The sequence below is a fragment of the Camarhynchus parvulus genome, chromosome 1 (genome assembly GCF_901933205.1).
Source record: "Camarhynchus parvulus chromosome 1, STF_HiC, whole genome shotgun sequence".
Taxonomy (NCBI): Eukaryota; Metazoa; Chordata; class Aves; order Passeriformes; family Thraupidae; genus Camarhynchus; species Camarhynchus parvulus.
This window is the reverse complement of record NC_044571.1, coordinates 2349882-2365740: the sequence shown is the minus strand read 5'-3', so window position 1 is coordinate 2365740 and position 15859 is coordinate 2349882. Positions and strand designations below refer to the sequence as shown.

The 15859-nt window shown below is 44.7% G+C and overlaps 1 protein-coding gene across 1 annotated transcript in view; it reads left to right on the top strand.

The window, feature by feature from the left end:
- The window catches only part of HLCS (holocarboxylase synthetase), a 141935-nt gene that overhangs the window by 119280 nt on the left and 6796 nt on the right, over positions 1-15859 (top strand). Inside the window, 4 exon segments of the mRNA XM_030970645.1 lie at positions 6076-6143; positions 7299-7459; positions 12131-12245; positions 15482-15695. Coding sequence (XP_030826505.1) covers positions 6076-6143; positions 7299-7459; positions 12131-12245; positions 15482-15695 — 558 coding nt within the window.

Below are 15859 nucleotides of genomic sequence, written 5' to 3'. Positions count from 1 at the left end.
ATGAAATAGGACAAGTCTTGGAGAACCCCCTGAGGGTCTGCAGTTGTATCCAGCCCACAGCTGGAGTACAAACCAGGATTTTCAATCCAGACCCTTTCTGCTCAAGGCTTGCCTTGGCTACAGGGATGTTTGAAAGAACAGCTTGGAGATGTTTTCCCTCTCAATCTGGCACCACCCTGATGTCCTTGGCCATGAGGATGGCAGAGCTGGATGCGCCCTCAGCACTCTCAGATCCATCCCCTCTGCTCTCACCGACCTGACTGAGCCAGGATTTCCCAAGGGATTTATGGGATTAATTCTTTTCTACTGCTGTTGTTTCCTCTTCTCCCTGAATTCTGTGTGAAGTCCTGGAAGAGTTTGTTGGTGAAGACCTGGGCAAAGAATTCCTTGAGCAGCTCAGCCTGAGATGTATCCACTGTGTTTTAGCCTCAGTCACCTGAGACCCCCACATTTTCCTTTTTTTTTTTTTTTAATCACATTCCACTACAAGTTCTTGTTGCCTTTTTTTTCCTCCCCAATCTCTAATATAATTGAGCTTTCCATTCTCTGGACCATATTTCTGCATTTCTCCTTTGTAGTATTCCTCCTTGCTTCCATCTTTTTCTGGACATTTTTTACTCTCTTGGATTCCCTTTTTTAGCCAAAGCAGCCTCTGTTCACATCCTTATTTTCCTCAGGATTGTGACAGGGATATTTTGTGAGGGGGGAATTTGTAAGGACCAGATCTTTTGAACTCCTTTGCCCCTCAGAGATGTCACCCATAAGATCCCAGCTACCAGGTGCCCAAAGAAACTGAATGCAGGGTTTGTTCATCCTCAGAACTTCCCACATTTCCTGATTTGGTGGCTTTTAGCAGATCCCCAGCGTGGTGTCACTCACAGAAACTGCTGCTTTGGGGTCAATAACAACATTTATTTTATATTTGATAGAGTCAGTGAATGGTTTGGGTTGGAAGAGACATCAAAGATTGTCCAATTACACCCATGGCATGGGTAGGGACACCTTCCACTCTCCCAGGCTGCTCCAACCTGGCCTTGGGCACTCCAGGGGCTGCCACAGCTGCTCTAGGAATTCTTTCCATGGCCTCCCCATCTTCCCAGAGAAATATTTTTTCCAATTATCTAATCCAAACCTACTCTCATTCATGATGTCTTCTCCTCTAACTGTGGCCCACCAACTTAAATAATCCTGGAAGTCACTGGTTTGACTAAAATTGAAAGGATTTGGGTTTTTGGGGTTTAGTTGTTGTTGTTGTTTGGTTGGTTTTTGGGTTTTTTTGGTTGGTTTTGGTTTTTATTTTGTTTTGTTTGTTTTTTTTTTTTTGTTTGGTTTGGTTTGGTTTGGTTTGGTTTGGTTTGGTTTGGTTTTTGTGTCGGTTTTACAATACTCCCTAAACAACCTCTTTGAGAGTGAGATTTTTCAGGCAAGGAACCCGAAGGGAAGGGCCAAATCTGCCCATAACTCTTGTGCCCAGGTATTTGAACATCTGGAATGCTCCGCTGGCTGTGGTAATGCCTCTGCAATACTGTAACACAGCAGGATGCTTTAATGAGAGTTTCAACCTGAAACCCACAACATCAATGAAATTTATAGCTGTTAACGTTAGTCAAACGTGGTTTTGGGGGTTTCAGTTCCCATTTTATGTTCATGTAGGGTGAAAAGTCATGGTGTTGGCAGGAGAGTCCTCCTTACACTTGGAATTTCTGTAAAATAATTAAATATTGTTTATTACTCTTGTCAGCACTCATAACATGCACTACAGGGTGGGGAAGAGGGTATTTGTATAAAAAACTGTGCTAGAACCTCTCACTGTTTCAGCTGAATGCCAAAAGGGCCTTGCTCACATTTTGGAAAATACCACAAAAATGTTCAAAAAAAGAGAAAAGTTTACATAAAATTCCAGTATCATCTTCTATGATCATATAGATGTCATCTGATATTCTTCCTGATGGGTAAATTTGTTTTCACGTTGCTATAATCTTATATCTCATTCTGGTTTGTGGAATTAATACCCAGAGCATGATGGTCAAAGAGCACAAAAAAAGAAAAAAAAAAAAGATAATTTCTTGAAGGAAAATATTTCATGGAGGGGGGGAATGTGGTGAGCACTGTGATTAAGCCACTCTGCAGAAAAATGAAATTGTTAAGTCTGCAACTGATTAAGTTGAAAGAGAAGAAGGGAAGTCAATATGTAAAAAAGTGCACGTACAGTTAATCTTTCTGGTAAGGAAAATCCAAGTTGTTTCTCGCAGAGAAGAAAAAAAACCGCACCAAACCAACAAGCACACACCATGCTCAGAGCAGTGAAGCTGGGGGAAGCTGTGTGCAGAATTTTATCATCATTGGCTTCATGTTAATTCCAGCACAATCTCAGGAAGTAGTAAAAAATCAATCTGTGTGTCTCTTGGTGCATCAGTCTGGGAATTAACAACTTCCCCATGTTGTGTCCTTTAAAGAATTTCTTTGTGACCCTTGAGAGTCCAGCCTCAGCCTCTCCATGTAATAAGTTGTTACCTGCTGCCAAGTCTCCCAGAGCTGCATCATCTGTTCTCCTAATTGTATCTCTTTGGTGCAGAAGCCTGTGTTTTGCATTCCTAATTAGCTTTTTTCCTGCTCTGTTTATTTTCCTCCCCTCATGACAGCACATGATTTTTATTTTTTTTTTTCATTATTTAAAACCAGATACATGAATGGAGGAGCAGCAGAAATGCGTGTGTTTCGACAAAGCCTTTAATTTCCTCCTAACTGCGTGTCCAAGTTTAAATTGGATTTTTATGTTGCAAAAGCATGGACTTGGTGTTGTAATCAGGCTGCTCCCAGAAGACAGGGATGAAACCTCCTGAGCTTTGGGGGATTTTCCCCCCGAGGGGCTGGAGTGCGTCCAGAGGAGAGAAGGATCTGGAAAACAAATCCTGGGAGGAGCAGCTGAGGGAGCTGGAGAGGCTGAGCCTGGAGAAAAGGGGCTCAGGGGGAGCTCATTGCAGGAGGGGCAGCGAGGGAGGGTTGGTGGAAGTGAAAGGAGGAGAGGAAATGGCCTCAAATGGCACCAGGGCAGGCTCAGGTTGGAGACTGGCACAGAAAATTTCCCTGGCAGAGTGGTCAGGCCTTGGGCTGAGCTGCCCAGGGAGGTTTGGAGTCCCTGGAATTGTCCCAGAGCAGTCTGGATGTGGCCTTGGGGACAGGGATTGGGGTGATGGCACTGGGTGATCCTGGTGGGCTCTTCCAGCCTTGATGATTCTGGGATTTAGTGTCAAGAGGTAAAATTTACTGCTAAAGGTGGTAGATAGGTGGGCCTGGTCTCAGCATGTGATCCACAGTGTCCAGAGGAGACAATTCCCAAGGTGTGTTCCATGGAAGGTGACTGGCAAGGAGATTTTCTGGCTGTTGGCCTTTGATGGCATCTCCATGACTCGGGAATAATGGGGAAAACATTGTGGGGCCTGGTCCAGCTCCTGCTGGTTTGTGTGTCCCTACCCATAGCAGGGGATGGAACTGGAGGATCTTTAAGGTCCCTTCCAACCCAAACCGTTCCAGGAATCTGTGATTTGTTATTTGCAAAGGGATTTGTGATCCAGACTTTGCTTGGGCAGTCCAATAACCTCATCACCATGAAAGTAGAATCAAAGAATTTCAGAATCCCTGGGTTGGAAGAGACCTTCCAAGCCCATGGAGTCCAGCCCAGCCCCAGCAGCTCAACTGAGCCCTGGCCCCCAGTGCCACATCCAGGCTTTGTTAAACACACCCAGGGATGGGGACTGCACCACCTCCCCGGGCAGCCATTCCAGAACTTTCTCACCCTTGCTGCAAAAACCTTTTCCCTGCTATCCAACCTGTATTTCCCTTGGTGCAGCTGGAGGCTGTGTGCTCTGGTTGTGTCAGTGCTGCTGGAGAAGGAGCCCAGCCCCAGGTGAGCACAGGCACCTTTCAGGAGCTGTGCAGAGTGATGGGGGCAGCCCTGAGTCTCCTTTTCTCCAGGCTGAGCAGCCCCAGCTCCCTCAGGGGTTCCTCACAGGGTTTGTGTTCCCAGCCCCTCTCCAGCCTCGTTGTCCCCTCTGGATGTGCGCAGTGTCCCAAGGTCCTTCCTAAATTTGAGGCCATTTCCTCTCCTCCTTTCCCTTGGACACAGCAGCAGAGCTCAACCCACCTCAGTGCCCCTCCTGTCAGGGAGTTGTGCAGAGCAATTCACAGAATTCACAGAATCCCAGAATCACTGGGTTGGAAGAGACCTCCAAGCCCATCGAGTCCAGCCCAGCCCCAACAGCTCAACTGAGCCCTGGCCCCCAGTGCCACATCCAGGCTTTGTTAAACACACCCAGGGATGGGGACTGCACCACCTCCCCGGGCAGCCATTCCAGAACTTTCTCACCCTTTCAGTGGAAAACTTTTTCCTAATATCTAACCTAAACTGAGTCAGGCATTTGAAAGATGCTCTGAAATCTCTGGGTTTCTTGCATTTTGGTGCTGCCACAGCCCCAGGACTTGCTGATGTCCCGTTTATCAGAGTGTGGAGCAGGAGCAATGGATGGTTCCTCATCTCAGCGCAAAGAATTGTGTCTCTGTGGGGCACTCACAGCTCCTCCTTGCTGCTCCTGCACCTCCTCAACTGCAGAGCTTGAAAACAGCTCCCAAACCCATCTGAAATTCAGGGGAAATTGTTGCTTTTCTCAGCTGTTGCAGAGATGAGGCAACTGAGAGGTGTTTTAGAAGATTTTATTCTGAGTCTTGAATAGTGACATACAAGAGATGGAAAACTCAATGCCATTCCATCAGAAGCCAACCTGTTTCTTAAATTACAATACTTTATAAATGTTTTTATTTAAACTTATTAACTATTTTTAATTTAAACTTATTAACTATTATTTATTTAACGTACTAACTTTTACCACACAATACTTCTATTACTTCTAACACCAATTATCTGTATTTTTTCCTTACATAGCCTTACTACAATACATCTTTCACAGTTCTAATTCTCTAAAATATATAATTATTTTCCAAAACCATATTTTGAAACTTGTTTACACCTTATCTCAGTATTTACATACAAATAGGTATTTACATACACTCTATAAACTTCCTATCAAATTTTAGAAATCCATTTCTCACAGGAAATCATTGCAAATGGTGCTTTTTTTTTTTCTCTGATTTGGGCTGCCCTTACCCCTGAGACAAGATTGCTTTTATAGGAATGAACAGCACCGTGTTTGTGCCTGTGGGAGAAGCAGATTTGTGGGCTAGACATCCCTTTTTGGGCTTAACTCACAGGCAACATCTTGAATATGTTTTATCTCTGAAATAACCCTGAAAACGTGAAATGGAGGAGGATCATGGTACAGTTCAGATCTGTTTAAAAGTGGCTTGAACAAATTTCTCACAGTAGGGTTTTTTCTTCTTTTTTTTTTTTTTTTTTTTTTTTTTTTTTTTATTTTAAGTGTAGCATTGACTCATTTGGTGGTGTTAAAGTGCACTTTCTACTTATCCCCAGAGGAAAGTTAGTATTCTTTTAAGTGAAACTATTTTAAAAGCAGAACACAAGCCTAAAATAAGCCAGTGTTCTCTAGAGCTCTCAGAAGGTGTAGATTTATTTACTGTAGTTAAATCATAATTAGTTCTCAGGGGATAGTGTATCTTTTAAACTGCTTTATTGCCACCATATTGGTTTTCTGAATAATCAGAAACTGCTGCTCTTATATTTTGTAGTATGAACAAAAATTCGCTGTAAGTAGAAACAAATGTTTGGAATTGCTGGTTGTCACTTGCTGAAGATAGGGACACCCAAAAAATGAGCACTTGAGGAAGAAGTGGAGAAATACAAAACCTGGGTTATCAGAACTCAAATGAACTATAGCTCTGACTTATTTCAGATAAAATAATATTTTACATTATCGTTTTGCAGCCAATCGTTTTTTAATATTCTAATGGGTTTGGATCAGGACTAAATGTTAACTGAAAAAAATGGTGGTGCAACGTTAACATAAAATATTACCTGATATTTAAGCCTTGATTTTCATGAATGTAGCTTAGTGTTGCAGCTGATAAGCATGTGGGGTTTTTGGTTTTTTCCCTAATTGGCAGGTTAATGTTCGAGTTGCCTGAGGAGATGGGTTTAATAGCAGTGGCTGTTCGACAAACACAAGGGAAAGGTGAGTAAATCTCCTTATTTTACTCATAAATGTGTATTAAATACACAAAATAGAACATTTTAAGCTGCATTATGAGCATTTTTGATAATATAATCCATAGAATGAGCCTGTCCTCCTCCCGCTCAAACTGTGGATTCGAACTGAAAACCCAAAAGTTAATAAGAGACCAAAGTAAACATTTTCAGGATGTTTGGTGGCTTTTGCAGAAGTGATTTAATGGTCTCCTGGTTCCTGCCAAAAAAAGTTTTGCCAGTCACAAAAGCTGCCATCACTACACTCAGTGTAACACAAGTCGGAGCTCCAGATGAAAACTGAAACTGGGTTAACTGGAGCAGCACTGGGGCTTGACTTGCTCTGAGATTGAGTCTGAAGGACCTGCCTGAGCAGATAAATGTAAGCAAGTCGTGTTTCCTGCCCAGAAAAATGCTGGCACTTCTTTAAAAGCCACATTTATTCTGCTGGAAGAGCAGAGTGTGTGGCCCAAGAAGCTTTTCCGAGCACTTTTCCATGAGGAGGTGATTCCCTGGTTTCAGTGCGGGGTGGTTCAGAGTTTGGGTGCATTTCTAGGTGCACACAGAGCATTTTCAGAAATGCTTTTCCACTTGAACAAAGATCTTTAAAATGTGTCTGTCAGCAGAGACCAGGAAAATCCTGGAAGCAGGGGATTTAGGACATGCTGGGAAATTGAACAGCAGCTTGTCCTTCAGAAGCTCAGAACTGAATTCTAGAATGGCCTGAGTTGGAAGGGACCTTCAAGAATTACAGAGTTATAGAATTACAGAATTATAGAATGGCCTGAGTTGGAAGGGACCTTAAAGATCATCTTGTTCCACCCCCTGCCACACCTTCCACCAAACCAGGTTCTCAGAGCCCCATCCAACCTGGCCTTGAACACTTACAAGGATGGGAATGTTTTAAAAATTCCAGTATTTTTTGAAGAAAAAGCTTTGCACTTTAACCCTTTTTCTTTCAAAATTAGTTTGGAAAACTCCATTAAAGGAACTTTTGCTACATTCTTGGTTGGATACCTTTGAATCTTTCTCTTTAGTTATCTACATCTTTAGTTATCTTTTGTTATCTACCTTCACAAAGTGATCTTTTTCATAAATGTTCTTGTCTTGAGTTGAAGTTCCCCTTTTTCCTGTCCCTGCCCAGGTCGTGGTGGGAACGCTTGGCTCAGTCCCATGGGCTGTGCCCTGTCCACTCTGCACCTCTCCATCCCTCTACATTCCAACCTGGGCCAGAGAATTCCTTTTATCCAGCACCTGGTGTCCTTGGCAGTGGTAGAGGCAGTCAGATCCATCCCAGGATATGAGGTATGTCCCTCTAACTCACCTCAAAATCCCTGCTTCCATCTCCATAAAATTCAGATTTTAGCTGTGTCTTTTCTGCGTGTAATGGCTGAATGCATAATTCAGTTCTTTAAAAGAACCTGAACTTAACCTTCCTAATGTTTGATTATTGATATCTTTGGAGAAATCCAATGTCCAGGGGATGAATATTCTTTTACTGAGCGGATCAAATGCACTGCATTCATTTCACTCATAATCTTATGAAACTTAAGCCTCAATCCTCAGCAGTAAAGAAAAAGTCAATTTTGTTTGCCCAACAATGGAGCTGATTTGTTTTGATTTTGAAGGAGAATAAGGAGGAGGGAAAAATGAATAAAACTGACAAATCCTTTTCTGCTTTTTTTGTTGGTGCTGTTTCAGTGGTCACTTTATCCTTTTTAAAGGATTTTTCCAACCCTTGTTTAAGGTTGAAAACTGATTTCTAAAGCAAGAACTGAGGAGAATTGCTCTCGAGAGGGAATCAAGTGTCCTGTCATCAGTATTAAAATGAAGAACCAGTCTTCTTTATCACCTCATATATCTCCTTTTTAATGTTACCATTTCCTAATATTTGCTAACTATAAAACTTTGGTATTTTACAGAAGTAGTTAACTAAAGCATATGTTTCCTATATTACAGAAAATCAATGACTTATACACATTTACACATGAACTTTATTATAGTGGCACCCAGTAGCTTTGCTGGAGTTTAGGGTCTGTCAGCCTTTCTATTAAAACCTTCTAAATTCATAACCTGACTGGAAAAACAAAATGCTTCAGGCTAAAATTTGCAATATAAAATACTTGGCTGGAGTGGATAATTTGACCACTTAAAAACGAAGGGACAAGAGTTAGTTTTTATAAAATAATGGGGATGACTGGGGAAGGAGCTGATTTATGAATGGAGGTGGTTTTGCTCCCGTGTGCCTGCCCTGATGCACTGTGGCATTTTTTAATTTTATTCCATTCAAGAGGAAAAAGGTGACTGAAGATCCGAATAGTGATGTAGAAAATGTGGATCAATAATATGTGGGCTCTACTGAGCATTTGGAGAGTAAAGAGTGACCAGGGCAGATCTGCTGATTTTTCTGTGACCAGGACAGATCTGCTGAACCTGAGGGGACATCAGCCCTTGGCAGGGGGGCAAAACAGAGTTAAAGGTTTAGAATCAATTATGTTATACAGCAAGAATATTTTTAAAATTATCAAAAACTCAGTGCTTGAATTTCCCCTTTAGACTCAACTCCTGCAAGGCTTTTCTGTATGTCCTTATCATACCAACTGCAGCAGCCATTGCAGCCACAAACAATGGGATGATCTACAGAGTGATGGAATCATGGAATGGGTTGGCTTGGAAGGGATCTGAAAGATCATCCCACCCCTGCCATGCCAGGGACACCTTCCACTGTCCCAGGCTGCTCCAGCCCCAGTGTCCAACCTGGCCTTGGGCACTGCCAGGGATCCAGGGGCAGCCCCAGCTGCTCTGGGAATTCCATCCCAGGGTCTCCCCCCCCTTGCCAGGGAACAATTTCTTCCTAATATCTGATCTGAACCTGCAGAATGCTCAGTTCAAGGCCATTCCCTGTGTGCTGTCCCTGCATCCCCTGGAAATTGTCTCTCTCCAGCTTTCCTGGGGCTCCTGCAGGCCCTGCAAGGCCACCCTGAGCTCAGGCCAAAGCTTCTCCTGTGCAGGTGAACAATGCCAGCTGTGCCAGCCTTTCCTGCCAGCAGAGCTGCTCCATCCCTCTGCTCATCCTGGTGCCAGGAGGTCCATGGCTCAGTTTACCAGCAGTCATGGCTTTTAGGATGGCCACAGTCACTGACTCTGCTGAACCAGCAGTAACCAAGGCCTGTGGTGTGGGTCCTCCCAGAGCAGATCTGAGGGCTCAGTTGGAAGTTCCCTTATCAGATGTTAATGCTGAGGATGCAAATGGGCTTTAAATCAAGAGGATGCTTTGCTCTCCCATTCGGAGAACAGCAGAGTCTCTCTCTAGTGAGGGAAGATAAAAATTGCTCCATTTCCAGTGTATTTTGTGACATTTTGTGTGGTACTTGGTGAACCCATGCTGTGGCAAAGTCGTGTGTGGCATTCACGTTCTGTGAAAAATCCCTTCACCCAGAATTTGTCTCCTGGGAAGCTGAGATGCCTCAGAGTAAAAGGAAAACAATAATTATCTGATTTGCTTCTCCTGTGTTGTGCTCCTTAGGAATGTGTTTGGAGATTGTTTACCCACAGGTGATTGTTCCATTGCATTCTGCTGTGAGTTGTTTTCACTCTTTGGCCAATCAGGACCAAGCTGTGTCAGGACTCTGGAGAGAGTCACGAGTTTTCATTATTAGCTTTTTAGCCTTCTGCAAGTATCCTTTCTGTATTCTTTAGTACAGTTTAGTATAGCATTCTATAATATAATATAGCATCATAAAATAATAAATTAGCCTTCTGAGAACATGGAGTCAGATTCATCGTTCCTGCAAATACAAATACACAAATACAACAGTCATGAGAACACCCAGCTGCCTCAGCTGTTCTTGCTGCTTGTTGTCACTTCAGTCACGGAGCTACTGTCTGCTGTCCTACAGGTGTGTGTTTCCCCCTTTTATCACTGAGAGCACCATTTCACTGTGTCGTTCCTCCCACGTCTCCAGAGTCCCCTAAAATCCTTCCCCCAGTGCAGGGAGCCGAGTTCTTTTCCATAACGAATAGGAGCTGGTGATACTTTCTCTCAGAATGCTTTGATAGCAAAATCAGGTAGTATTTCCTGTCAGTGGATGTGTCATGGACTCCTCCCTGGCCTTTAAATCTGTCAGGAAAGTAGACACGGACCCAGGTGCAGCTTTCACACATCCTGTAAAGGGATTTCACCCCTACAATGGGAGGCAATGCGACTCCTGTAGGCCTGGAGCACCTCCCCTAATTTGCCCCCGGGGATGCAGCAGCCTTGGGCAGAGTTTCAAGCTGCAGGAAGCACATTGCTTTCTTTTTGTGTTTAAGTAGCCAGTGCAAAGTTCAGCTCGGCCCTGTGGTTTCAACAAAAGCTGCTCTGTGGGGCCGGGACGTTGTCACTGCTCAGTTTGTGTTTCCAGCAGGGACAGCTTTGGGACATTTCTGAACCATTTCGGTGGTTGGGAACTGGGATTTCTCCTGTCTGCTGAATTTCCTTTCAGAAATTCAGGATGTCACTGTTGCCTTGTGCAGGCTGCCCCAGAGCAGAGGCTGGGCAGAGCTAAAGAATAAAGCAGGGATTTATTCAAAGCATCTCCTCCATGGATGCACCTTGGGCAGCACCAGAGCCCAGCCAGGGCTGCACCCAAGATGAACCAAAATGGCCCCAAAATGCACGGCCGGGCACGGGGTCTGTCCCTGGGATCAGTTCTGCTCCATTTGCACCTTGCAGTTCATTGTCCCATTCCAGCTTTAGCCCAGGCAGTCCCACCCTGCTTGTTTTTCTCTCTCCAGCCCACGGTGTTTGTGCTCCTGGGCTGAGATTTGGATCATTTGTCCTTGGTGCCCAGCTGGAGCAGGGATTGTTTTGTCTCCCTGCTCTGTGCACAGAGCTCACCATCCCATAATATGAAGCTCAGACCCACACACTAAAGCAGCACAGAACCTGAAAAATAGAAACGCTCCAACCTGAGATATCAGTTCCTGCAAGGTTCCTCAGGCACGATTCCATTTTCTGCAGCATTTGTGGAGCACTTCAGTGGATTGTCATTAAGAGGAGCAGTTTGCAGCCGCACTTTGGGTGTGGCAAAAAGGCAGAGAAAATTCTCCTCGTCTGCCCTGCTCAGGTGATTTCCCAGCTGCAGAGCTGCCCCAGCCCAGGGAGGAGCTGGAGCTGCTGCAGAGAGCCCAGAGGAGGCTCCAGGATGAGCAGAGGGATGGAGCAGCTCTGCTGGCAGGAAAGGCTGGCACAGCTGGCATTGTTCACCTGCACAGGAGAAGCTTTGGCCTGAGCTCAGGGTGGCCTTGCAGGGCCTGCAGGAGCCCCAGGAAAGCTGGAGAGAGACAATTTCCAGGGGATGCAGGGACAGCACCCAGGGAATGGCTTCCAAACTGAAAAATTACAGGTTTAGGTGGGATGTTGGGACAGAATCCTTCCCTGGCAGGGTGGGCAGGGGCTGGGATGGAATTCCATCCCTGGATCCCTGGCAGTGCCCAAGGCCAGGTTGGACACTGGGGCTGGAGCAGCCTGGGACAGTGGAAGGTGTCCCTGGCATGGCAGGGGTGGGATGATCTTTCAGATCCCTTCCAAGCCAACCCATTCCATGATTCCATCACTCTGTAGATCATCCCGCTGTTCGTGGCTGCTGCAATTGGTATGACGTGGACATAAGGAAAAGCCTTGCAGGAGTTGAGTCTAAAGGGAAAATTCAAGCACTGAGTTTTTGATAATTTTTAAAATTTTCTTGCTGTAACATAATTGATTCCAAACCTTTAACTCTGTTTTGCCCCCCTGCCAAGGGCTGATGTCCCCTCAGGTTCAGCAGATCTGCCCTGGTCAGCCTGGGGCAGTGGGAGGTGTCCCTGCCATGGCAGGGGTGGCACTGGATGGGCTTTAAGGTCCCTTCCAACCCAACCCATTCCATGATTCTCTGCAGATTATGGAGTGGTGAATGAGCCATAAATGTCTCTAAATGCCCGGTTTTGTTTCTTCAGGACATCGAGCTGCGAGTGAAGTGGCCAAATGATATTTACTACAGTGACCTGATGAAGATTGGTGGAGTCCTGGTAAACTCAACGCTCATTGAAACAACATTTCATATTCTCATTGGTAAATGTCTGTTTTGAAGCTTTTTTTGCTGCTTTTTTTTGTTTATTTCTGGAGGATTTTGTTATCAGTGTCTGTATCAGTAAAAATGGCAACGATGAGAACAAATAATGACAGCAGGCATAAGGAAATAAAGCACAACATTCAATCCAGAGGAAGCACAAAAAGTAAATGTTTTCATTCTTCTTAATAATTCCATATGCTTGACAAGTAAAACATAAATGCAAGCATCTGGATTGGTGTAGTAGAGTTCAAAGGAAGAGCATTACATGGGAGAGGGAAATTGTCCTCCTTGATTTATTGCAAAACCAGTGGAATATGCTGAAAACTCCATCCTTTTTTTCCCAATTTATGGATTTTTTGGAACATGACAAATCGTTAAATGAAGAACATGCCTTTGAAATCAGAAGAAGAGCTACATACACAGAGTAATGTTTTTTCATTTTTTAATTATTGAGATGTTTTTTGTCATCTCTAGTCTGATAATCATCCTGCTCTTTGATAAGGAAGTTTTTCCCCTAAGCATTTCAGATCTGCTCAGAAAGTTTCCAGATTCTGGTTCCAAAAGTAATTGTCTCTGCTGTGCCTAGAAAATTGAAAGAAAATTCCTTAGCAAGTCTAAAAAGGGTAAAGAAAAAGATGATATTTGCTATTTGAACGTAGCACAAGTAAAGTATCCTGCAGAGATGGAGTGGCCATGGTGTTGTTTCTGTCAAAGTTCTGTGATTTTAGATGTGCAAGGTAGAAAAGAGTTGAAGAAATCACCTCTTTCTTGAAACATGCCCAGACATGACATTTTCTGTTCGATTTTGTGCCTTCATTTTGTGAATAATCGACTTGAACAGAATGGAAATTGCACAGAAACTTTAGAAATCTCTCTGTGCCCCTTCAGCCATTTACAACTTCCACGTTTTCCTACAGTCTGGTTAACACAAGGAAAGCAGGAATACATCCAAAAATAGTTCATTATATCAAGTATCTCTTTAAGCACTTCACATATTTGGTTTGGACCTTTCCATTCTTACCCTAAGCATCAAAATATTCCAATTCAAACGGAGACTTTCTGTATCCACTCTCTCTGATATTCCTCTGGAAGGTCTGAGGTATAGATAAAGGTCCGTTCTCATTAGTCTATTTTCACCTAAGCTTTTCAAATTGAAACTTCCTTGCTCCATATGAATCCAAGGATGTTTTCCATCATTCCAGTGCTGTGTTTCGCTGGAGTCCTAGAGGGGCCTCACGACATTGCAGGTTTTGGGTTGGTAGGAGTGATGGGATTCAGCTTCCCCAGCAGGGAAGGTGTGTCAGATCCATCACCCCTTTTCCACAGGATCCTTTCCTAGGCACAATCCCAGGATCCCTGAGGCTGGAAAAGCCCTCCCAGCCCAAGGAGTCCCAGCTGTGCCCACCTTGTCCCCAGCCCAGAGCACTCGGTGCCACCTCCAGGCGCTGAACTCGCTCTTTCCATGGCATTCCCGAGAATCTCCCATAAATGAGGATAATGGTGGAAACCAAGGATCATCTCTGTGGCTTCACTGCTCCAAGGAGGAACTCAGGAGAATAAGATCAGAGACAAACCTGCATTTCCACTGCTCAAGCCCTGCAGGTGACAACGCTTCACACTGAGACTTTCAAACACAGTTTGGAGAAAAAAAAAAAAAAAAAAAAAAAACCCTTTTTTTTTTCCAATTTGGAATTTAAAATGGAAGAACTTTACGGTGTTGGGACTTCTGGAGGAGGAGTTCTGAGGAGAACATTCACCATTAATGTGAGGGCCAGACTCGGAGCCAAGCGCCAGTGGAATGCAGGGGGCAGCCAAGCGAGCAAACCCTGCTCTGCCTCTGCTCAGGCACGTCCAGCTCCTCATGGATCCACCACTGGAACATCCATCAGCGCTGCAGGGCCACTGCTGAATGCTCCTTGCTCCCGTGGACACTGCGGAGGTGCCCCCAGAGCCCCGAGCACCTCGTGGCTTTTCAGTTTCCTGGCTGCCTGTTCCCCCTTGGCCGTGCTCGTTCCCAGGTGCTGGGGCTTCAGCTGAGCTCCTCGTCCCAGGGTGGCTGCTGTGTCCCACATTCTGGATTTCTGAGCAGCGATGCTGACGGACCCCGAGGCCCTGTGACCCCTCAGTGGTGTCTCTGTCCCCTCACACTGGGGTGCAGACGGCTGAGTTGGGATTTGCTGGCACAGCTCGTTGCATTTGCCAGTTCATTTTCCTTTATCTCTTTCCAGCAGCCCATTTCCACAGGACTGGTCCGTTGGGATCACTGTGCCTTTTTTGTGTTCATTCCCTGTTAAAAATCCAAAACTCTTTTTCACTGGAGGGATCCGTCTCAAAGTTAACACAAATGATGAATTATTAACAGCAAATATACAAATCAAGACATCTGCACCTCCTTGCAGACGGAGCTGCATCACGTCCAAAGCTGATTGACAGACAGGGAGTTTTATCCCAAATGTCTGAGGGAAGGAAAAAAAACCCAAATTATTAGGAGAAAAAAATAAACAGGTAATACAATATAGTTCTTTACTATATCCCTGGAAGGCTGTTTCAGCAGGCTGCAGAAAAGGCCCCAAGAGCCACATTTAAGCAAGGGAGGCATTCTGCCAACTCAGAATTTGGGAATTCCAGCTGGAGAAATCTCAGCGAGAGCCTTGAGGCTTCTAAAGGATGTGCTGTGGTGAGATAGATTAGGCAAACTGGAGTCTCACAAAGTTAAAATCAAATCTTCTGGGCTTTCCTGAGCAAGCCAAACGAGGCTTATCAGCTGAGTGCAAAGTCTGGGGTTTTTGGAAAAGGCACTCAGCCCTCTGCAGGAAGCAGAAAGGTCTCTGAGCTGGGTTTTAGAATAAAACTCCATCTTAGGGTGGGATCAGTTGTTCTCTGAGTGGGCTGAGCACCTTCCAGGGAGCGCAGGAGTGTCTCACATGGATGGCTCAGGAACCAAGGTGCAGTTTTTCCTCTCCCAGCCCTCGCTGGTGGGATGGGATAGGGTTGGAAGGCTGTGCTGGATTTGCCTCTGTGATTCTGAGGAGGAATTTTGGGGACAAAGAGCAAAATCTGAGCTGAGAATTGTAGTTACAGGAGAAAGAGGATCCAAAGGTGTAAGAGGCTGAATGAAGCCAGCTCTGGGAGCAATCCTGAGGGATGATTTTGGGAGCAGGTGAATTAAGTGCTGGCTGTGGTGGTAACAAGGAGTTTGTCTCTTTGATTGTGTCCTTCTCTTTGTCTTCTGCAGGCTTTGGGTTTAATGTGAGTAACAGCAACCCCACCATCTGCATCAATGACCTCATTGCAAAGTTTAACAGGGAAGAGGGGACGGAGCTGAAGCCTCTGAGTGCAGATTGCCTCATTGCAAGGACTGTGACTGTGCTGGAGAGGCTCATTGAGGTGTTCCAGGAGAAGGGGCCCAATGGAGTTCTTCCCCAGTACTACAAGTATTGGGTACACAGGTAAGAACTCTCAAACTCTCTTTTCGTAACATTGGTGGAAGAACTCCACGGGTATTTTGTCTTTTTCCACAAAATTCCCTTTAATATGAGTGAATAGTTTAAAATACACTCCCAAGCAGGATGCACATTTTCAAGGGAGGATTAAAGCAGCACATAATAAATCA